Here is a 24,120-nt window from a genome sequence, read left to right as displayed (position 1 = left end):
AAAAAGTGTATCAGTGCTGCTGCTGGGTAGAAGTGAGAGCTTGAGAATCAGGCTGCCTGACTTCAGAGCAGAGCTCTGCTTTACACCAGCTGTGTGAGCATTCTCAAGCCACAAAACCTTTCCAGCCCTCATGTTCTCATCTGTAAAATGGGGGTGGCCATGCTGTGCTTAGATCAGAGCAAGTATTCAAGATGTAATGAACATCAAACAGGCTCAGCCTAGAGTTTGACTGGCATAGTCAAGCGTTCAGGAAATATTTGCTATTATTATCCAGAATGAAGGACATTCATGAATTAGCCAACCAATCTGGTGAGAACATAAAATATTTCTGCTTTGAAGGCACTACCAGAGGAGCAGAGCTACAAAACCTTTGGATTCCAAAATGGAACATGTTTGGGCATTGAATTTTTGATTATTTGGATAAAAGATTATCCACACACACACACAAAAAAATGTGGGTAATCAAAAGCAGAAGTTAATCCAGAAATAACTGAACTACAATCAGCAAATGCCATCAACACAGATCTTGCTCCCAGCAATAGATAACCTACCTACATGTGAGGTCAGGGTCTCTGCCCTGAGAGGCTGCCAGCAGATTCATGACAGAAAGCCTCAGAGAGTAGCCAACCCTGACTTTGATTTGGTTACAGTAGTACACAAAGCTGATTTCTGAAAGCAAAAAGGACAGCTAAACACCACAATGACATTGGATCTCCAAAAAACAAGTCAAAAATACGTAATTTTAAAAAATGTGAATAGTGGTTGTGTTAGTTTCATGTCACTGCTGTAACAAATTCCCACAAATTTAGTGGCTTAAAACAGCACAAATTTTCTCATAGTTCCAGAAGGCAGAAGTCTGAATGGATCTTATGAGTTAAAAACCAAGGTGTTGGTATAACTGCATTCTCTCTTGGGACGTTAGAGGAGAAATCTGTTCCTTTTTCTAGCTTTTAGAAGCTTCCCACATTTCTTGGCTCATGGCTTCACATCACTCTAGTCTATTTCCGTTGTTACATCTCCTCTGACTTGGACCCTCCTGCCTCTTTCTCCTAAGGATCCTCATGATCATTGGCCCACTTGGTCCACCCAGGATCACCTCCTAATCTCAAGCTCCTTAACTTCATCACATCTGCAAAGCCCTTTTGCCATGTAGGGTAACATATTCAAAGGTTCCAGGGATTAGGATGTAAACATCCTTGGGGGCAAATTTTGTGTCTACCACACTGCAGAAATCTTGGTGAAATGTATATCTAATCCAGAATGGTTAGAATCATGTTGGATCATAAGAGAAGAACCCTCCAGTTATGTGATTTTTGAGACTGTAATTCAAAGCATTCTTCTTATCCATGAATGCACTGAAGGGCACTGAAGGCATACACAGGTCAGGGTGAATGAATTATCAGAGTCAGGGCCAAGGGCAGCTAAGAGAATACATGTGACACCCATAACAAGAGGTCTGAATAAGGGAGTCAGCTCACCTCTGGTGAAGCAAGGAAGTCTTGGTGGAGTAAAGAGATTCTCAGGGGCTAGGTAATAAAAGAACAGAGACAGTCTGGTTGTCTGCAGAGGTTATGAGCATCTTAGGCAGATGGCGCCACATTGACTCAAGAGAGCTAATAAATACCCCAGTACCCTTCTTCCTTTCTGCAGTGATAACTCTGAGACACATGTTCTAAACTATCTCCAGCAGCCAACATCAGCAGCAATTTGCTGAAGAAAGCACACTTTGTTTGTTGCCTTTCCTTCTGTGTCACCTCTTCCCACTCTGCCATGCTGTTTCCTGGCATCACCTTCCAAATAAATGACTTGCACTTGAAAACCCCGAGACAGGGGATTCTGCTGTTGGGGGAACCCAGACTGAGACAGCCCCCTCTGTACTAGCCACAGCCTCCCTTAGAGAAACATGAAGAGAATAAAACACTTTCCCCAGTGCCTGTCACTATGGAGTGCTTGGGAGTGAGGGGAGAATCACTGTACTTTGGAAGACATTCACTTGCTGATGGAGCAGTGACAACAAGTCCAGACAGGGGAGATAAAAGAGGTTAAAGGCCTGAATTCCAAAGAGACCCAACACGCTAAAATGTATCCTTAGCCCCAGATATCCCTATTGAGAAAGGCAAAGATTAGACTGTTCTTCCCCCTTCACCATATGCCCTGTCTAACTCTAAGTATTAGCTTTCATCCTTTCACAATGTCTCCTCTTTTAATTTATTCAAGTTTGAGTCGTAGCCACAAACACATTTTGAGTTATTCAAATATGTAATGCACTAGGTTAAGAGGCTATGGGATAAGGCAAAGAGGAAAACGATATATTCTTAGTCAGTAGTGTGATAGTAAATGCTCCAATGAGGGAGAGGAGGAAAGACTGGTTTATAGTATTTGCCGATTTCTGTGGTATAAACATTCCCACCATGGCTGATTTCAAGCTAGGAATATGATATTGACTGGCCCATAAACGCCTGCAAATGTAACCATCAGCTCTTGAGAGCTGGTACAAGCTAGCTTCATCATGCCACTACCCAGCATTCTAGGAATTTATAGTGGTAATAACTGCATACTCTGGGTACACTACCTGCTTTATCAGATTGACCCCAAAGTGGAAAATGGCTCAATACCACAGAGTTTGTTTCTTCACATGACAGTACTGGGCAGGTAAAGAAGTCACTGGGAAGTCCTCTTTCACAGTTATTCAGAGGCCCAGGCTGACGCCTGAGCTGCCATTTTCAACACATGGCTTCCAAGGTCATGCTGGGTCATCTCCGTTCCAGACCAGCGAGAGGACGACTGCAGGGGATTGCTCATGGGCTTTCCAGGCTTCACTCCTGCTCACATTCCATTGGCTAGAACCAGCACTGACCACTCCTAACTGCAAGGGGAGCTGGGAAATGTAGTCCAGCTGTGGACCCATGAAGAAAAGGAGAACACAGATTTGGTAAGCATCGGCTATCTCTGCTACAATCACATTTTTGGGCATTCATGCTCTGCCATCTGCTGTGCCCAACAAGTTTGTATGGGTAGACAAATTGCCATATTTTATAGATGAGAAAATCAAAGTTTAGAGAGGTTAAACGATTTGCCCAGAGTTACACAGCTAGGAAGTAGCAGAGCCTGGATTCAAAATCATGTCCGTCTTATGCCAAAGTTAAAGCCCTTCAATAGATCATTTTCACCTGGCTTCACCTCTCTAAAAAATTGTGGCCAGAGCTGTTATGATCCTAAATTAGATACCAGCTAAGGAAATGTTCTTTTGGCAAGACACAGTTTTCTATCTGCCCCTCCCAGCCCTCTGGCCCCAAATGAGTGAGGCTGAAGTTTTAATGAATGGCCCCATCAACACAACTCATAAGAAGTGATGGGTTTTAGCAAACAGGGACGGATTTAACTTGTAGTTGCTTCCCTCTGAATAATGTGAGAATCCAAGGTGACTGGGGACACTTTGGCTGGCACAGACTGGAGGGAAATGGCATTTTCTATCTCAAGCATAGAAGGAGTGGTGGAATGGGGCCAGGCCCTTGGAAGGGAGGAGAGAGAAAATAAGAGAGCTTGGCCCTATGGCCCAGAGAAGTTAGGGTCCTTGCTGGGCCTGATTATTAAATTGCAATAAGACAACTCAACAGGACAAAAGCATACAGATTCATTTAATGCCAAGTTTTACGTAGCACAGAAGCCTTCATAAGGTTATGATGGCCCAAAGAAGCAGTTACAAGTCAGTCACTTACATACTGAATCAGACAGGGAATAGTTAAGTTGTGAAAAAAGCAACTACATTATGTGGGGAGGCTAAAAAGATAAGAGTTATTTTAACAAGGTCTGTATGGAATTCTCTCAGTTTCAACTTCCCATCCTTGTTATTTCTTTTTCTGTAAGAAGGATGTCTTTCCCATGAGAATTTCATCTCCTACTTTTAAGAAACAAAATGATCAGAGTGAACTTCTTGCACCTGCCTTTTCTGTTAAGTTCCTTTAATTAAAAATAGTCAATATGCCAGAGCAGCATATTTTGGGGTGGCATGTTCTTAGCTCCCTCAGAGTCAAGTTGCAAATAGTGTCCTGGGATGTGCCTACAAAGCCAGGGTCTGCCCGTCTCAGTGTCTGTACATCATCTTGGATGTCACAGCTGAAAAATGTTTTTGAACTACTTCTCTAAAGATTACGATACTCTCTCATCTATAGTTTTATATTTTCTTTCCCCTTAGACCTCGTTATTAGATGTGCCCTTTGGATATTTTTCTACTAAGTCAACAGAATCACTTCAAGTTCGTATATTTGGAAGAGAGAGAGAAAATCTATTAACCAAATCCAGAAATACTGAAATTTTATCTCATTTCTATTCTCTCTCAACACTGAATACCAAAAGAACTTTCTAGCCAGTGGGGCACTTTTCCCCTTTGATGTGACATGTTCAGTAAAGTCACCGGCATGGGTTTCCTGAGCGGTTAGTCACCACAGCTTTTAGAGCCTTCCACACTTCTTTGCAGGTTCAGTTTGATCAAAGATACACTGGGGCACACAGTGTCTTCAGATTCCACTTTTATATTCATTTTTTGGAAGCTCAGGGCATCTGAACTAAGCAGCTCCTCTCAGGCCATGAAACACCAAGCCGATTACTGTTTTCTTTTGACACCTAGTGTTTTATGAGACATTTCACACAATGGCAGATGGGTCTCTCTGCCAGGGTTATTTTCCTGATTTATTCTAAAAGGTCACAGCTAAGGAACAGGCTTTCAGCATTTATCCTTTGTTCAAAAGCATACATTATATTGTTTATAATCAATATACAACATACTAGAACTGACACTGAAGAAAGATAATGGAGACACAGCTCTTCGGCCTTGAGAAACTCATAGATTTGACCCAAAAAAAAGTCAACCCTAGTTTTTCCCTCTTCAGAATTCCCACATTAGAAATCAATATTCTATATTGGCTCCAAGCTAAAGAAAGAAAATAGAATCACCAGTTACTACATCTGCTTCCAGGGACTGAGCTTTGGAACTTCAAATGAAGCTACTATGTAAAGCAGGGCCTGCTCTTGTTAACTCCTGGAGTCAAACTTGAATGTCAAAGTGCACATTTGAAGCCGTCATGAGCTCACATGGTCCCACCCATTTTGGAAACAGCATGTGCTTTGCAGTTACATTCTCTGAGTCCAGTAATTATAAAAGCAAAACCGAATCAGATGCTGTGATTTCCCCCAACAACAGCTCCTTTTCGGAGTCTGTAATCATCGTTTGTACTTTCCCATGTCTGTCTGCGGGAGCCCCCTCTGCCTGTCTTCCCCCATTGGCAGCTGGTGCTGTGAACGTTTGCTTGAAACAAACATTCTTTCCCAGGCATACATGTCTGTCCCCTCGCTCTGGGCGACCAGTGCACAGCCTTGAATTATGTATGTGTTGGTGTGGTTTTCAGATTGGGAATGGCAATGCTGTGGAGAGGGAGGCTGAATTCCATCACCCCCATGCCACACAGAGGTTTCCCTTCCCCTTGATGAGTTGACTGATGATGCCTCTCTGTGTTTGTCTCAGGGACGATTTGGAGCTCACGTTACGATATGACTTCTGGGAACTTTGAAGTCCCAGCTGCAGTGGTAACAGCACTGTAGTGATTAGGGGGTCAGCCATCTCCGGGAAGGGGATGGCTGCACAGTTGAATACAAAATGCAATTAAAAAGGAGCACCTGGGATAAAACCAAAGCAAGGAATGTGGCTTTGGCTCCAAGCAGAAGGGGGCTCATTTAATCACACAAGAATGTTCATCTCAACCAAGTGCTTGATTCAGAAAAACCCAAAACTTTGAAAACAAAAAATGAAATGAAATAGTAACAAAAAACCCTCTGACCTGCCAGCACAGCAAATGGATGCAGAAACTCTTAACACCTTCAGGGCTGCCTAAGAGGAAGATGAAGTCCGCAGAGGCTCAACTCAGGCGGCTGGTGAGATCCTTTTGCTTTTTCTGCCATCCGGGTACCTTCATACTTCCCCAGATGTGCACAGATTTTCACTTTTCTTATAACTTCTTGTGTTCATTCTGCCCCTCCCCAGCCAGAGCCAATTTCCCAGAGGCAAGGCCTGGTTTTGTGTGTGTGGTATTTTTCTAGTTTTAGCCCCTTACCTCCATTAAAATTTATCCTCTTTCCCAGCACATTAGACGAGTGGTTCTCAAACTGGAGCTGCTTCTAAACTGGCTAGAGGGTTTGAACACAGAGGAGTAGGCCCCATCCCCAGACTTTCAGATTTACCAGGTCCAGAGTAGGACAGAGAACTTGCATTTCTAACAGACTGCTGGGTGACCCTCATGCTTCTGGTCCAAGGACCATACTTTGAGAACCACTGGGTTAGATAGACCCTGAGCTAAGACAGGTTGTCATATTGTAGGAAAATGTTCCTAGACTTGAAGTCACGAAGAAGAACCAAGTTTGAGCTTCCTCCAAGACCACCTCCTAGGTATATTAACTCGAGCAAATCCCTGGAGCCCAGAGGTTCTCAATCTCACATTAGAATCACCCAGTGACCTTTTATAACGTTGATGGAAGACCCCACCCAAGATGGACTTAATCAGAATCTCAGGGCATGACTCTGGTGCATCAGTATGTTGCAAAATCTCCACAGGTGATTCTCCTGAGCCTCAGTTTTGTCTTCTAAATAATAGGTATAATTTTTCCCACACAGGACCATTGAGACAAACACAAATAAATATTAAAATCCCTTCGTAATGACACAGTGCTATTCAAATGTTAAGTGTCATTTTCTGTTACAGAAAACATTTAAATTCTGACAGAGGCCATAAACATCTCAGTTAATATCTAAGTCAGGACAGATATTTCTGGCACAAGTTAAGCTTGGATGGAAATCATTTTAACAAATCCATCTTATTCCACTGACACACTCATCTTTCCTTGATTCTGTATTTAAAGCATTTCTTTATATTTTACATATAGTCTAAGAAAGTTAAATTACTCTTGGTGACTATCCAATGGTTTGGTGACCCCAATTTAAGCCAGGAGCCAGCAAACATTTTCTGTCAAGGACCTGATAGTAAATATTTTGGGCTTTGCAGGCCAGACGGTCTCTGTTGCGATTACTTAACTCCACCACTGTATCACAAAAACAGCCATAGACTAAAACAAACAAACATATAAAGCAGCCATAGACAATATGTAAACGGCTGCACATGGCTGTGTGCCAATCAGCTTTATCTGCAAAAACAGGTGGCAGGCTGCATTTGGCCACGTGCTATAATTGGCCAACCACTTCTCTAAGTTTCAAAGAAAGACATAAAAATGTTCAAGTTGACTCAAAAAAGCAGCTAGGAATCTTTCTAATGAGATGTACCCAGCAAAGAGCGATTTCATCGACATGCTTGTGTGCGTGGTCTGAGTGTGGGAGGTAACTGAGGAAGGATGACAGGGTGGTCACACAGACAGTTGAAAGTAAGCCAATCGCTTTGAAATTACCAATCGGCGTGAGACTTATGTCCAGCTAAGATGACTGCATTCTTCCTGGGCTCACCATTAGGTTCTCAGAAAGAAGGAAATGCACCCTCTCCCCTTAAATTGCTGTTTTCTGCTTAAAGGCTGAGGGAACTCTTCCCCAGTCATGGGGACTCATCAAAGCAGGATGGGAGTCCCCATCAGTCTTTGCCTTACACTAGCGATTTTCATCCAGCATTAGGAAAAAACACCAAAATGACACCAAAGGGTGATCCCTTTTCCCATGCTTTGTAAATCAGTGCTCTCTTCTATACAATTAGGAGAGGGGATGGGGGATATCTGCATACTTCCCCCCACTCAAGACACTTGGCAATGTCTGGAGACATTTTTGGAGTCACAACTAGGTGAGGGGTGCTATGACGTCTAGTGGGTAGAGGCCAGGAATGCCACTCAACATCGTATAGTGCACAGGACAGCCCCAAATATCACTAGTGCTGAGGCTGAGAATCTCTGAGATAGAGCATCACGTAGGAGGATAGCTGTAACTGGGGAAGTCTGGGGACTGAGAAATAGGGCTTAGAGCTCTTATGCCAAGCTTCTCTCCATCTTGTTTCTCTGGACAGGCTCCTTCAGTGGCCCAATCACTGCAGTCATCACTCCTTTTTCCTTTGAAGTAAGAGAATCTTAGAGAAAGTTGGGTCTTAGCGCTAGAAGTAAACTCAGATCACCTGGTCACATAAGGCAGCACTTCTCAAATTGTACTCTGCACACAAATCACCTGGGGTTAATTCTGCCTGACTCAGCAGACCTGGATGGGGCTTGCAATTCTGCATTGGTAAGTGGCACTTGCTCCTATACAGACACAGGTAGTCCCTAGATCACACTCTGATTAGCAAGTCACTGCTTTCAGATGATGTGGCTGCAGTGCATTAAAGTTAAGTCGGTTCTCCCAGTCACTCAACTAGAATTTCTCAAAAGAAACTTAAAAAAGACTTCCTGGACCCTCACACTCTAGCCACCAATTTAGTTAACCACGGATCCACCTTTCCTCTGGCACCTGGCAGCATCCTGCAGACACTGTACCCTGGAGGCAGTTTTGGAAATCATCTCCACTGAATGCAGTCCTGCTCTGTCTCCCTAGCTTTTTTTTTTTTTTTTTTCCCCCTGAGACAAAGTTCGCTCTTGCCCAGGCTGGAGTGCAGTAGTGCAATCATAGCTTGCTGCAGCCTCAAACTCCTGGGCTCAAGTGATCCTTTCACCTCAGCCTCTCAAGTAGCTGGGACTACTGGTGCTCACCACCATACCTGGCTAATTTTTTAAAAATTTTTTGTAGAGATCGCGGGGGGCGGGGGCTTACTGTGTTGCCCAGGCTGGTCTTGAACTCCTAGCCTCAAGCAATCCTCAACCACCACAGCCTACCAAAGCACCGAGATTATGGGCATGAGCCACCACACCTGGCCTCTCCCTAGCTCTTTAATAACCGTGGAGATTCCTGCCCCATGGAGCAACTTGGCTTGGCCACTCCCTGGAGAAAGTTCCTTGCTGATCATATAAACCACTCAGCAGCCAGCCATTCCTAGAAATGTCTTTCTGGGAAGAGGCTGAAGTTTGAGAAATTCAGAAAAGGAAACCTTTATCAAAAGGGAGCTAGCCCCAATTTCCGCTTAGGTTCATGTCGACTGGAAACAGGTGGAAGCCCTGAGTGAGTGTGTGTGAAATGAACATGGAGTCCTGCAGAAGGAAGGAATGTTCTACCAGCGAGCGTCCTCTGGATCCAACCTGTTAGGAGCCTGTGGGACGAGAATTTATGGATGTGTTTTCAATTTCTCTGACAGAATCTGTTTGGATTGAGGACGGCTGTTTCATCTTTGAAATATGTGTTCCATAACAAGCACTTGAATCACACATCAATTGCTCCCTTCATTCTGTGAGCCAAGCCCTGACTAAAGGGGTTTGGAAATCCCCACAAGGTGCTCTCTGCTTATTGCTCATTCAGAAAGAAAAAAACATGTCTTTAATGAAATGCAATATTGAGGAACAGCCAGAAATAGATGCTCCCTATCTGCATTCACATATGGTAGCTTCTTTCTGGCCAATTGACGACCAATGAACTGGGGAAGAGCTTTAACAATGGGCACTCCAAGCACCCTGTGCTCAGCCGAAGCACGCTGGTCCTGATGGAAGTTGATGGAGATGGACATTTCTAGTCCTTTCTCAACCCATGAAAGCCCAGGAAACCCATGCATGACCCAGACTTTTATTTGCAAGGCCATCCTGGTTAGCTCTAGCTAAGCCTCTAGAATTAAAACTGATGGGCTGTCACTTTTCAGACAAATTCTATTTGTTCATTCTCCCCCTCTGGATTTTAACAACATCATGGTGACAGGAAATGTCCAAGGCCCACAAAACGCTGTTCTTTCATGAGTTTTACTAACAGACTCATTTCTACATTAACACTATGCTGGAGAGATTTTTCTCTGTCTGGAAGTGCAGAGAGTATTGAGTTTTAGGTTGCCTGAAAATAAGCAAGCTATACACTTTCTTGTGTTCCATGAATTCTTGCTCCAAATTTCAAACTAATCAATACATAGTTCAGTATCCATGCATACTGATGCTTTTCTGCTCTTCGAGCCAATATAAAGGTAGAGAGAAATGGAATTTTACCAAGTAGCTTCCTTTCTATAATTTCCCATTAATTGGGAGACAGGTTTTTTAAAAAATATATCCCTTAAGAAATCTGAGTTTTTGCTTTGTTTTGTTTTTTGGAAAAATGACTGCAGGGACTGGGAAAAAAGCATTTGGCTAGTCTGATCTGTGTTTACTTTCTGTGGCCTTATAATTAAACTAAAGTGTTATATGTCCTTTAACAACACAAAATTAACTGAAGTATTTCCAACTAAAGCTACTGAGCTTCAGATGATGTCTACCATTTGCCTGGTCATATTCCATGCCAAGTACTGTACAGCAATTACCTCATTGAATTCTCACAGCCATGCTGCTGTGGCAAGAGCAGTAGTTCACTCTACAGAGGTGGGGAAACCCAGGCTCAGACAAGTTCAGTCCCTTTGACAATGGCACACGGAGCCAGGACTCAATGGAGCTGGAACTCAAGTGCAGTCCTATCGGCCTGTGACATTGGTGTGACTCCCTGAAAACTCAATATTGAAATTCTGTTGGAAGACTATTCTGGCTGGGCGCAGTGACTCACGTCTGTAATCTCAGCCCTTTGGGAGGCCGAGGCGGACGAATCACTTGAGGTCAGAAATTCGAGACCAGCTTGGCCAACATGGTGAAACCCTGTCTCTACCAAAAATATGGAAAATTAGCCAGGCGTGATGCTGTGCAGCTGTAATCCTATTTACTAAGGAGGATGAGACAGGAGAATCACTTGAACCCAGGAGGCAGAGGCTGCAGTGAGCCAAGATCACGCCACCGCACTCCAGCCTGGGCAGCAGGGTGAGACTCTATCTCAAAAAAAAAAAAAAAAAAAAAGATTATTCTGTTTGCTTTTAGGGTATCATGAGACCACAAAAGTTTCCAGGCATGGCTTTAAATGCCACAAATATGCCAATGGTTTGATTTACATCTCAAACATTAATGATTCCCCTGAGCTCCAAACCTGAATGTCTAAGAGACATCTCTCACGTAGCATTTCCAAAAGGGAGCTCCTCACCTAGTCTAGCCCATCTCAGTAAATGGCAACTTGGTTGTACCATTTTATATCCAGTCCATCAGCAAATCTGTTGGCTCTACCTTGGAAATACAGTTTGCCCTCCATATCCATGGGTTCTGCATCTGTGGATTCAACTGTGGATTGAAAATATTCAGGAAAAAAAATGGATGGTTGCATCTGTACTGAACGTGTACAGATTTTTTCTTGTCACTATTCCATAAACAATGCAGTATAACAATTATTTACATAGCATTACATTGAACTAGGTATTCTAAGTAATCTAGAGAACATTTAAAGCAGACAGGAGGATGTGCATGGGCTATATGCAAATAATACAGCATTTTATATAAGGGGCTTAAGCGTCATGAATTTTGGAATCTATGGGGGGTCCTGAAAGCAATTCCCCACAGATACTGAGGGGCAACTGTAAAACTGGAATTCAAGAATCTTTCTGGGGCAAGCCCCCATCATCACTCACCTATTTTTTTTTTTTTTTTGAGATGGAGTCTCGCTCTGTTGCCCAGGCTGGAGCACAGTGGCACGATCTCAGCTCACTGTAACCTCTGCCTCCCAGGTTCAAGTGATTCTTCTGCCTCAGCCTCCTGAGTAGCTGGGATTACAGGCGCCTGCCACCACGCCTGGCTCATTTTTGTATTTTTTAGTAGAGACAGGGTTTCGCCATGTTGGCCAGGCTGGTCTCAAACTCCTGACCTCAAGTGATCTGCCTGCCTCGGCCTCCCAAAGTGCTGGGATTACAGGCATGAGCCACTGCACCTGGCGTATTTGCAATAATACTCTTAACCAGAGCCCTGACTTCCAGTCTTGCTGTCCAACAGTCAGAATGGTTTGTGGACAACCCAAGTCAAATCATGTCACTCCTCTGAATTCCAGGACTTTACCTGGTCCTTCAAGACCCTGAAGCATCTGCTGCGTCTACCCTCCTCCCAAAGGGAAAACAAACCCAACTTCAAATACCCCCACTCCCATCCCAAGGCTGCAGCCATCCACCCCTGGTGGGCCCCCAGCAGGCTAGGCCCATTTCCACCTCAGGACATTTGCACTTAGCTGTCCCCTCTGCTGAGGCTATCCTTTTCCCAGCTGTACCTCCAGCTGGTCCCCTCCCCTAACCAGTGGGGACTCGTCTAACCACCAACCACCCATATTAAATAGCACCTCTTCTAGGTCAAGGATCTGTGGGCATCCTTTGTTCCTTTCTTTTCTTTCTTTCAAATTTTCTGTAAAGTAGAAAGTTTTCATGAAAAAAAAAAAACTCATATGAAAAGACATAATTCAACCCTTGTGGTTCCCAAATAAATAGAAAAATTTGCTCTTGAAAGAAAGTATGAAAGAATGAATGAATGTTAGACCATTGCCCAAGCTGTACTCCCCAGCCTTCACACAGGGCAAACACAGATGGCCTGAGGACAGTGTTCCTACCCAATCCTTGGAAACTGATAGCCTCAGTCTGAATTTTCATTTGGTCATCGCCCACCCAGCCAAGAACAAGGAATTTTAAAGCTGACCTAATGGACTTCACAATCTGTATACCAGTCTTAAGATGGGTCTTTAACTTTACTGGATAGTTCTACCAAGTCATGGGGACCAGGTTTCCGGAGGTTCTACTGTGTAGAAACACACTGTGAAATCAGTATCTCTTCCATTTACAACATGTTTGTTGCGGATTCTGTGCTTATTTTATTTTTAAAAATAGAGTTCAAACATTTAATATTTAATAAGGTGCCAACATTTACACAGAGTGTTACAATAAAAAAAACCCAACACGTTGCTATGTGGTCGTTCCAATACCAAATGTGAATATATCTCATCAAAGTCACCCGGAGGCTCATTCCCAGCACCTCTAGGATAGCAAATAAATAGTTATTACCGCGACGGTGAAAATAGGGTCTGCTTAATGTTTCTCAAGTCAGATATACAGGCTCTCTCCTCATGTAAATCATTTCAAAGGCTAGAAGCTTAGTCTGATAGAACACTGCCCATACAAAATTAAAATGAAAGCATAATATTACAATTATGTGGTAATTCAATAGTTCTCCTTGGGTTTCTCATCTTTTCCAGCTCAGCATCTAATAATGAATACTAAGTAGAATTCGCACATGTTGGTAATTTAAAGTAATCAGTTCTCACCTAAGTGACACAAACTGCTCTAAAATTTTCCATTTCTGTGACTTATTAGTCTCAAAATCTATCTATTTACACATCTCCTTTGTAAGGTCTTTGGGAAAGACTGAACAAAGAACTGAGATTATCCGGTTCCAAGTAACAGTAAGCACTGAATATTGAATGACTTCGACTTCTAGCACATTCTGCCTTTCCCTAAAAGCCACATGAGCATCTGCAATCCCAGGGGATGCACTAAAAACCACTTAGAAGAAACACACATGTCACTTCCAGGGTGCCCTTATTTGGTGCTTTTGTACAACACATTTCCTCAGTGAGAGCAAGAAACACGTGATGTGTGTCATGAAACAGCTCCTTTCCCATGATGTGTTGATGGTTTTTTATGTAAACCTGATTCGGAAGGAATCCAGAAAGTTCCACAAATATCTAAAGCCTTTGGTTCTGGAAGAGGAAAAAAAAACATTATTCTGAAAGATGCTTATTTCACCTCCACGTCCCCGTGCTGTTCATCAGATCACCAGATAAAGTGGATAGAAGTTCTGCATTTGGAAAGAGCAAATACCCTCGGGATCCCTACCCAACTACATTTACAAGAGACAGTGCATGGCAGCATGTTCCCCATGGGGTTTGTCTGAGCCCCCAGGCCCCTGGGCAAGTGGACCACATGACTGAGTTAGGACTCCACAGAAGGAAGACAGTTTGCTGTGGTAGTCCCCACCGCAGACTCCTCATCCTTGACCTTAGTCCACCTGTCCAACTTTGACCTTCAATTGAGGAGAGCCTGAACCCCCCAATAAATCAGAGGATCAACTTACAAAAGAAAGTAAGACTGGGTTGTTTCAGTTAAGTAACTCTTCCAACTGTTTGCCATGAATTTGCAGATATCTCTACTCTAAGCACTGGGGAGGACACAAATCCTAAGGTCCCCCTCAGTGACCTTGGCCTGGAAGCATATTTTCCCTTCATTCCCCTCCATGGCCTCAGCCAGATTAGAAAGAAATGCTGTGGTTTCACTGACCTTTGGCTATCTTTTCACTGTTTCATGTTCCCTTTTGAAGCTGCTCGTTTCAGCTAAAAGGACCTCCTGGATTCTATAAAGCCAGGCTATAACTAATACTCTTTCCCAGCACACACTGGCTCTGAGGAGACCACAGGAGAATAAGAGGGGAACTACATGAAGTGGTCATTAAGACTTTTTAGGATTTAAAGCCCAGGAGAATCCAACTTCACTTGTAAATGTTCCGTAGAAACCACAACACCAACACTAACATTAAGACCTGTTACTTGAGGCTTACGTACTATAAATATGACAATGAATTTTATTCTTTTATAGGACCAAGGATTAAATTCTCTACTATTGACCGGATATTGTCACACTGAGGTGGCTACTTGTTATTTTGGAAGGAAGGGGTCAATGAATTACACAAATTTTCTTAGTGTGTCAGCATGATCTGACTTAAAAATGTCTTAACCCAGAGAAAATAAATATTTTGCACATTAATCAGAAGTTTCATAGAAACCCATTTGTAGCTAGGTTTTTGTCCAACATGAAAATTCTTGGCCGGGCGCGGTGGCTCAAGCCTGTAATCCCAGCACTTTGGGAGGCCGAGGCGGGTGGATCACGAGGTCAGGAGATCGAGACTATCCTGGCTAACACGGTGAAACCCCGTCTCTACTAAAAATACAAAAAAATTAGCCGGGCATGGTAGCGGGCGCCTGTAGTCCCAGCTACTTGGGAGGCTGAGTCGGGAGAATGGCGTGAACCCAGGGGGCGGAGCTTGCAGTGAGCCGAGATCGCGCCACTGCACTCCAGCCTGGGAGACACAGCGAGACTCCGTCTCAAAAAAAAAAAAAAAGAAAATTCTTATTAGAGCTAAGAAATTATGGATTTGGGCTGGGAATTCTAGGTCAAATCTGAGAGAAGGGGTGGGGAACAGGAAGGTTAGAAGAGCATTCACAGGAATTTGGCAAGAATGAAAACAGGAAGGGCAATGACAAGGACATGATGACGGCATCCAATACAGCAAACTTCCCCTCCTGAAGACCAACACTCTTCCTTAATAAGATAATACGAATTTCGTTCAGAGAGTAATGTGACTAGCTCAATATTTTCCTTCCCACACTAGTGTGTGGCTAGGGGGAGCCACGTGACAAACTTCCAGTCAATGCATACAAGCTGAGCATCTCTGGGGAAGCTTTGCTTTCCTGATAGACATTGTACCTAGTTGCTTGCCTCTCCCTTCCTTCCTCTTCCCACTTAGAAAGCAGGCATGATACCTGACAGTGCAGGAACCATCTTGCAACTCTGAGGCAATAAGCCAGAGGACAAAAGGTGAAAATGGTGAAAAAGAAATAGCAACTGGATGGGGATCCCAATGATATTATGGGGACAGTCCTGGAGTACCCCCTTCTCAGGGTTCTTATTCAGCCCTTCAGCGTTTGCTGGGTTTTCTGTTATTTGCAGCCAAATACACACCTAAGTGATGCAGCACTATCCAGTGACAATGAGATTGAAAAGGATGAGGGGCACTTAGTGAAAAGGAAGGGACAAAGACTAAAGAGAAAGGGCAAGTGGGATAATCTTACTTACACAGATCATATGGTGGACCTAATACATAGCTTAATTCCTTCCCGCAGAAAAGACCAAAATCCTGACTAAAAGAGTAAATGTGTCGTTAAGTTCAAATACAAAGATGCCCAGTGCTCAAATTGGCTGTATAAAATTTAATGCTGTCCTCCTGCGTTGTGATTGCTAGTATGAAGTGCATGCTTATACATTAAAACTGGACGTTTTGCATCCTACAGAGAAGATAATGGAACAGATTTAGAATCAATTTAGTATTTCTCTTGCAATCCATTTGGAGGGATTCCAACTGAGCACTCGTATGCCTCATCCTCTCCACAGCCGCATCTGATAAGACCTGAGAGGAAAAATAAGTAGTAACATTGGGTAGCCTGTTTGGACTCTTGCATATGCTACTTGGAAATGAAACCACGCTTATGGCAGGCTGGGGGCATACCGGCTATGGCCCATGGAAGTGCTGAGCTGATCAATATTGAATGCATGGGCAAAAGCAATAAATAAATGAAGCAAATGCAATGCGGATGCAAATCAATGATCAGGTGAGTATATCCTCAAAATAAGGATGTGTCCCTTTGTATGGGAGGAGACACAGCACAGTACTATATGGTCCAATAGTTCATCATGCAGTCCCAGGATGCCAGTCTTGCATAGAGAAATGATTTCTTCACACTCATCATGGCAGGCGCCCCTGATGTTGGTTCAGAAACTGATGGATAAGCCAGATAACAGGCTGAGAACAGGAGCAAGAAACGGGATGGTCGTGAGTGGATCCACTGGCATACTTGCAGCTTTCACTGTGTTCAAATTTAATTTCTTTCTTTTTCAACAAAGTAAGTGCAAATGTCTTTAGTATGATTCAGTAACATAGCAGCAAAACTTCAAGAACCAATAAATAATGACACTGACATGCCGATACCCCTTTGTCTTTTGGACTCAACACTTCACGTGTGTTCATAAGTTACAAACATCAGCCTTGAGCAGAAGGGGTAAAAGTTTCTTGAGTCAGCATTCATGCTCCACATACTTGTACAGATCACATCATTTACATCATTTACCCACCCACATGCTCCCACAGCAGCAGCAAACTCATTAGGAAACACAGCTTGAAACTCGTACGGGGTTAAAGCTATAAAATGCCTACTCATTGATGTTTTCGTTTTTGTTTTTAAAGGTTTCATCCTTCTTCCCCGCCTTTCAAATAAAGCTTTTGTTTCCGCTGTCCCCAATGCATGATCTTTCATTGGGATAATAACATATCATTTATTTCTTTTTAAATGACACAGTCAGTGTTTTTCTGAAAATAATTGCCACCTTGTTGCTAATTAAACATGATGGATTCGGGGTCCTGGTTTGCCATCTGGGCCATATGTCTCAGAACATCCTTTTTTGTGATGATGCCAAGAAGTCTCCTGGAGAAGAAACAAATAGAGAAAAGAGGTCAGCCTTGCAACAATGACTCATCCCTCTCCCTAAACCCCAGTGCCTTTTCCATGTGGACACAGAGACAGACAACATTTCCCAGCCTCCCTTGTGGTTAGGCAGAGCCAATGGAGGGAGCACTGGCCAATGCCTATGGGTGGAGGTGACAGATGCCGCTCCCAGGTCTCCTGTGCATTTCTCCCCACTCTCTCTTCTCATCTGGCAGCCAGAGGCACAGGAGCCAGTGAAGGGCTCTGAGGATTGACTTAGGAGCCACCAGATTCAAAGACCTAGGTCCAGAGCCCACCTGCAATCCACACTGGATGTAACATGTGAGAAAAATAAACCTTTATTGCATTAGGTCACAGAGATTGCAAGCTTGTTTATTAAGGCAGTAAACCTATGATGACTGCTATATCCTCTTAAATTTCAAGACTATAATCAATTTTAAAAGGGTTTATGAACAGCATTGTCAAAACTTGACCACACCACAGGAATTCCAAGTATAAGGTATTTTAAGTAAAAGAAATTTTAAGTACAAGATAAAAAGTGATTCTATTTGTAATTCTATCTTACTGGGAGGATAAAGTTTGACATTTATCTCTGACTACATATGTAAATTGCCTCCTCTTCCAAAATTCCATTGCTTTCAACTTATAAAAAGAATGGCACTTCCCAGAGTCCATTGTATGGGACCACCAAGACTGTATATCACACAATGCCAAGGAGCACTGCTCACAAACACTGCAGTGGAAATTGTGCCCTCTGGAGTATACAGTGCACATTTGCACAACCATTCATAGCAAGCCTTGCTTCATTATTTTACTAAATGATGACCTGCAGGAACACATCATGCCCCTTGGGTAAAATGAAAAGTCTGAGAGAAGGAGAAGTGAACAACTTCTTTGGAAAAAAAGAAGTTCCATTGCCACATAAGTCTGCAAAATAGTACTCACTGTATCTCCACTGTACCCCCCAAAAAAGGGGTATGGGGAAGCAAACTCTGGTAGTCTCACACTAAAATACTGTATAGTATTAAACCCATTAAAATAATGGGTTTCTACTCTGTGTAGTATGATAATATAAAAAAAAACAGAAAACATAATTGTAATATACTGTCATTTATTTAATTAAGGCAAAATTAGTCAAATTTATCTCTTAGTGAATATGAAAAGGGGATGTAAGTATTCTAAGCAGTATTCAAATCAGTTACACCTGGTGAAATAGACGCTGATTAGTGAAACTGTCAGGCCAGAATTCTGACTTTTTTGACTCTGACTACACTGGACCTTAAACAGTCTTGGAAAAGGTATCCGTTTCTTGTGTTGGTTTCCCCATCTATCACACTGAGGGAGACAGCAGATAAGGCCCCTTCCCCTCCAACTCACAGCAACATCTTTAGGAAAGAGTAAAATAGTGAGAGAGCATGCTAAGCAAACAGAATAATGACAATATAAATTACAAAAACATTAGAAGAATATGTCATGACCCTACAGTGATTGTTTTTCTTAAATGGGGAGGAGTACTTGATAAACGCAGGAAGCAGGACAGAATTTGACAATTAATACTTTGCAGCCCCCAATGTAATAATTAGCTTAACCAATAATTATTAATGGATACCAAAATCATTGGGTGAATGGTTGCTGGAAAACAGAAAATTCACATGGTCTCAAAGTACTTTTCTACAGATTATGAACAAAGAGAAAAATGTCACTTTACAATGGAGGGTTCTGGTCATCACCACCTCATCCAAGCAATGGAGCTTATCATCAACAAAGTCAGAAAAGCAGACTCTATAACATTACCTATGTTGGAATGCTGCCAAAAACTACTTAAGCCAAATTGAATCATGAGGAAATAATCAGACCCAGAATGTGAGACTACTGGTCTGGACTCTTCAAAGGAAATCTTTGCATGTAACAAACCTGCACATGTACCTCTTGTATCTAAAATAAAAGTTGGAATTATTTTTTAAAATCTCTGTCATTAAAAAAAACAAAACAAGGCAGGGAACTGTTCTAGACAAGAGACTAAAAAGGCAAAACAATGCAATGCACAAACTTTGATGGAATTCTGAGTTGACATTTGAATGAATATCAACTGGATATTGGATGATATATTGAGTTACTGTTAATTTTACATCATTATGGTTTGGTAGTTATGTAAAGAAAATGTCTTAGAAGATGTCTGCTCCATTCATAATTGCCAAAACCTGGAAGCAACCAACATGTTATTTAGTAGGTGACTGGATAAACTGAACTGTAGCATATCCAGACAATGGATATTCTTCAGCAATAAAAACAAAAGTGCTATCAAGTCATCAAAAGACCTGGAGGAAAATCAAAACGTGTATTGCTGAATGAAAGAAGCCAGTCTGAAAAGGCTACATACTGAATGATTCCAACTACATAATACACAACATTCTGGAAAAGGATGGAGACTATGGAGACAGTAAAAAGATCAGTGGTTGTCAGGGTTTGGGGGTGGAAGAGAGGGATAAATAGGCAGAGCACAGGGGATTTTTAGGGCAGTGAAACTACTCTGTATCATCCTGTAATGGTAGATACATGATATTATATATTTGTCAAAATCCACAGAAATATATGACACAGAGTACACTCTAAAGTAAATTATGGATGTTAGTTAATAATAATGTATTGATATTGGTTCATCAATTACAACAAATACAACAGTAATGCAAGATATTGACAATAGTGGAAACTGAGGGGGGAGAAGGGGATATATGGGAACTCTGCACTTTTTGCTCAATTGTTCTGTAAACCTAAATGTTGTTATAATCCTGAAACAAGACCTACCTAAAGGAAACAAATGTTAGTACTCTTCTTTGCAGTGAGATGCTGAGTTCTCCTGGGAAAACCCATCTGTGAACATGAACACAGTTGATAGATTCAAGGTCCAACAAGGGCTCTGGTCTCACACAGGAAGGTTGCTGGGTCCAGCTGGCAGAGCATGAAAACATTTCTTTCCATTCTGAATTGTCTTAGTTGCTTCGGGCTCAACTGTCATAACGAGGGCCCATTGCAATCAATCAACCAGAGATACACATTTTCTCAAGGGCACTGTTACCCAATACTTTGCCAAATCACCCTGCTTCTACGGTTGCAAAAGCTTTAGTGGGCCCCGGTCTCATCAGAGTTGCCCTTTTGCTTTGGCAGCTGTGTATTTCTGCTGAGAAGAGCAGTCCAGGCCTCCAGACCTGAGGCATGTCAGAGCCTTAGAGGCCCACATAAGAAATAAAGGTTTCCCAATCAACAAAGTGAAGAGACAACCCACAGAATGGGAGAAAACACTAGCAAACTACCCATCTGACAAGGGATTAATAACCAGAATGTATAAGGAGCTCAAATAACTCTATAGGTAAAAATCTAATAATCTGATCAAAAAAACGGGCAAAATATTTGGATAGACATTTCTCAAAAGACATACAAATAGCAAACAGGCATATGAAAAGAGTACAGTTGGATAGTTTGTAACACAAAGGGCAAATGCTTGAGGTGATGGATACCCCATTCTCTATGATGTGATTATTATACATTGCATGCCTGTAACAAAACATCTCATGTATTCCATAAATATACACATCTACTATGTACCCACAAAAATTTAAATAAATGTTTTTAAACAAGGTTTCCTCCCAGGGTCAGGTAAATTTTGTTCTAGCTCTGATGATTCTAATTAATTTCAAGAAAGCCATGATAGTTAGGAAAGGTGGCTTTGTTACTGGGAAGGGCCTCTATTTATAGGCAGATAAGAGTCCCCAGTGAGGCCCCTTCCCATGCAGTAGCAGTGAAATGAGTCCCAAGCTGGGCCCATAGGACTCCTTCCACCCATCCAGCCCTCCACCTGGGAAGGCTTTACGCAGGGTTTCTCCACCTTGGCACTAGTGACATTTAGGCTGGCTAATTATTTGTTGCAGAGAGGCCATTCTGTGCACTGTATAACATATAGCAGCATCCTGGGCCTCTACCCACTAGATGCAGCAGCATCCCCATCCCCCATCATGACAACCAAAATGTCTCCAGACAATGCCAAATGTCTCCTGTGGAGGGGGGACAGGATTGCCCCTGGTTGAGAACCACCATCCAGATTAAAAAGTACTAAAATAGTTCCACACCAGTCGGTTTATAGCCACTGAGCTAGACACCCTGGGATGTCCCCTGCCAACCTCATACCTTATAGAACTACAGCGAACTCCCCACAATTCATAACAAATGAGTTCATCATCTGGCACCAGCTCTTAAATACTTTCACTGTTACTCCCAGCCAGGAGCTTTCAGACACAAATAGACCTCTGTGGGTGAATCTATAATATACCATAAACATAGGACACGGAATCCCGTTACCTGGCCCCATATCCTCAGTATTTTACTGAACAGGTATCCCAAAATGCAGCCATTCCAGGAATCTGGATACTTAAGGATGCTGCCACATATCTTCCCATCATGCCCAGGTCTACTCCCCACTGTTGTTGGTCCCAGAGGGTGCTGTATGGAGGGGATTGATGTCCTCAAGGGTTAGGGTCAGTTGGCAGGGCTCTCCATCAAAGGTCCTCCCAGCACCTGGCAGCTGATTGTGCCTCAGGAGATAGGAGACCTGTAAGAACCCAGATGAGACTGGCTCTGCAACCAATTCCCTTTAACCTTGAGCAGTGTTTTGCTTCTTAGAGTCTCACCTCCTCATCTGAAAACTAAAGGGAATGGGGGAGGGGGGAGGAGGGGATGGAGGATGGTTAATGGGTACAAAAGATAGTTTAAAAGAATGAATACAATCTAGTATTTGACAGTGCAACAGGGTGACTACAATCAATAATTTAACTGTCCATTTAAAAATAACTAAAAGAATTGGAACGTTTGTAACCCAAAGGATAAATGCTTGAGGTGATGGAGACTCCATTTACCCTGATATGATTATTATGCATTACATGCCTGTATCAAAATATACCATATACCCATAAATATATACACCTATGTACCCACAAAAATTAAAAATAATTTTTAAAAAAGAAAAAAAGGGAAACCAAATGTCCATCAACTAATGAATTGATCAGCAAAATGTGGTCTATCCACACAATGCAAGATGATTCAGCCCTAACAAGGAAAGAAGTATGGAAACATCTTCAGTGTGGACGAACCTTGAAAACATGATGCTCTTTGGGAGACCGAGATGGGCGGATCACGAGGTCAGGAGATCGAGATCATCCTGGCTAACACAGTGAAACCCCACCTCTAGTAAAAATACAAAAAAATTAGCCGGGCATAGTGGTGGGCGCCTGTAGTCCCAGCTACTCGGGAGGCTGAGGCAGGAGAATGGTGTGAACCCGAGAGGTGGAGCTTGCAGTGAGCCGAGATCACGCCACTGCACTCCAGCCTGGGCAACAGAGCGAGACTCCATCTCAAAAAAAAAAAAAAAAGAAAGAAGGCATGATGCTCAGTGAAAGAAGCCAAACACAAAAGGCCACATAGTGCATGATTGTATTGACATGAAATGTCCAGAATAGGCAAGTCCACAGAGACAGAAAGAAGTAGAGTAGTGGTTGCCAAGGGCTGTGGTATAGGAGGTAACAGCTAAGGGGTGTGGGGTTTCTTTTGGGGGTGATGAAAATGATCTAAAATTGTGGTGATGAATGCATAACCCATTTTCTACTAAAAACCACTGAATCATGCATTGTAAATGGGTGAATTGTACAATATGTTAAATAGGAGTGGTGAGAGAGGGCATCCTTGTTTTGTGCTGGTTTTCAAGGGGAATGCTTCCAGGTTTTGCCCACTCAGTATGATATTGGCTGTGGGTTTGTCATAAATGACTCTTATTATTTTGAGGTATGCTCCATCAATACCTACTTAATTGAGAGTTTTTAACATGAAGGGATGTTATTTTTATCTAAGGCCTTTTCTTCATCTATTGAGATAATCATGTGGTTTTTGTCTTTCATTCTGTTTGCATGATGAATTACATTTATTGATTTGTGTATGTTGAACCAGCCTTGCATCCCAGGGATGAAGCTGACTAGATCGTGGTGAATAAGCCTTTTGATATACCGCCAGGTTCAGTTTGCCAGTATTTTTTTTTTAATTGAGGATTTTTGCATCAATGTTCATTAGGGATATTGGCCCGAAGTTTTCTTTTTTTGTTGTATCTCTGCCAGGTTTTGGTATCAGGATGATGCTGGCCTCATAAAATGGGTTGGGGAAGAGTACCTCCTTTTCAATTGTTTGGAATACTTTCTGAAGAAATGGTACCAGTTCCTCTTTGTACCTCTGGTACGAAGAATTCAGCTGTAAATCTGTCTGGTCCTGGGATTTTTTTGGTTGGTAGGCTATTTATCACTTCCTCAATTTCAGAATTTGGTCTGTTCAGGGGTTCAACTTCTTCCTGGTTCAGTCTTGGGAGGGTGTATGCATCCAGTAATTTATCTATTTCTTCTAGATTTTCTAGTTTATTTACATAGAGGTGATATAGTATTCTCTGATGGCTGTTTGTATTTCTGTGGGGTCAGTGGTGATATCCCCTGTATCATTTTTTGTTGTGTCTATTCGATTCCTCTCTCTTTTCTTCTTTATTACTCTAGCTAGCAGCCTATTTTATTAATATTTTCAAAACAACAACTCCTGGATTTGTTGGGTTTGACTTTTTGAAGGGTTTTTTGTGTCTCTGTCTCCTTCAGTTCTGCTCTGATCTTGCCTATTTCTTGTCTTCTGCTAGCTTTGGGGTTTGTCTGCTCTTGGTTCTCTAGTTCTTTTAGTTGTGATGTTAGGGTGTCGATTTGAGATCTTTCTAGCTTTCTGATGTGGGCATTTAGGGCTATAAATTTCCCTCTTAACACTGTTATAGCTGTGTCCAAGGGATTCTGGTATGTTGT

The 24,120-nt window shown here is 42.4% G+C and overlaps 1 protein-coding gene across 1 annotated transcript in view; it reads right to left on the bottom strand.

Moving 5' to 3' along the window:
- Positions 1-12,769: 12,769 nt before the first annotated feature.
- Positions 12,770-24,120, bottom strand: part of CLCN4 (chloride voltage-gated channel 4) — a 79,235-nt gene continuing 67,884 nt past the window's right edge. Inside the window, exon 12 of the mRNA XM_005592942.4 lies at positions 12,770-17,230. Within this exon, the coding sequence (XP_005592999.1) occupies positions 17,140-17,230 (91 nt within the window). The 3' untranslated portion in view covers positions 12,770-17,139. The remainder of the gene's footprint in view (positions 17,231-24,120) is intronic.

The sequence above is a fragment of the Macaca fascicularis genome, chromosome X (genome assembly GCF_037993035.2).
Source record: "Macaca fascicularis isolate 582-1 chromosome X, T2T-MFA8v1.1".
NCBI lineage: Eukaryota > Metazoa > Chordata > Mammalia > Primates > Cercopithecidae > Macaca > Macaca fascicularis.
This window is presented reverse-complemented; position numbering and strand designations above follow the sequence as displayed.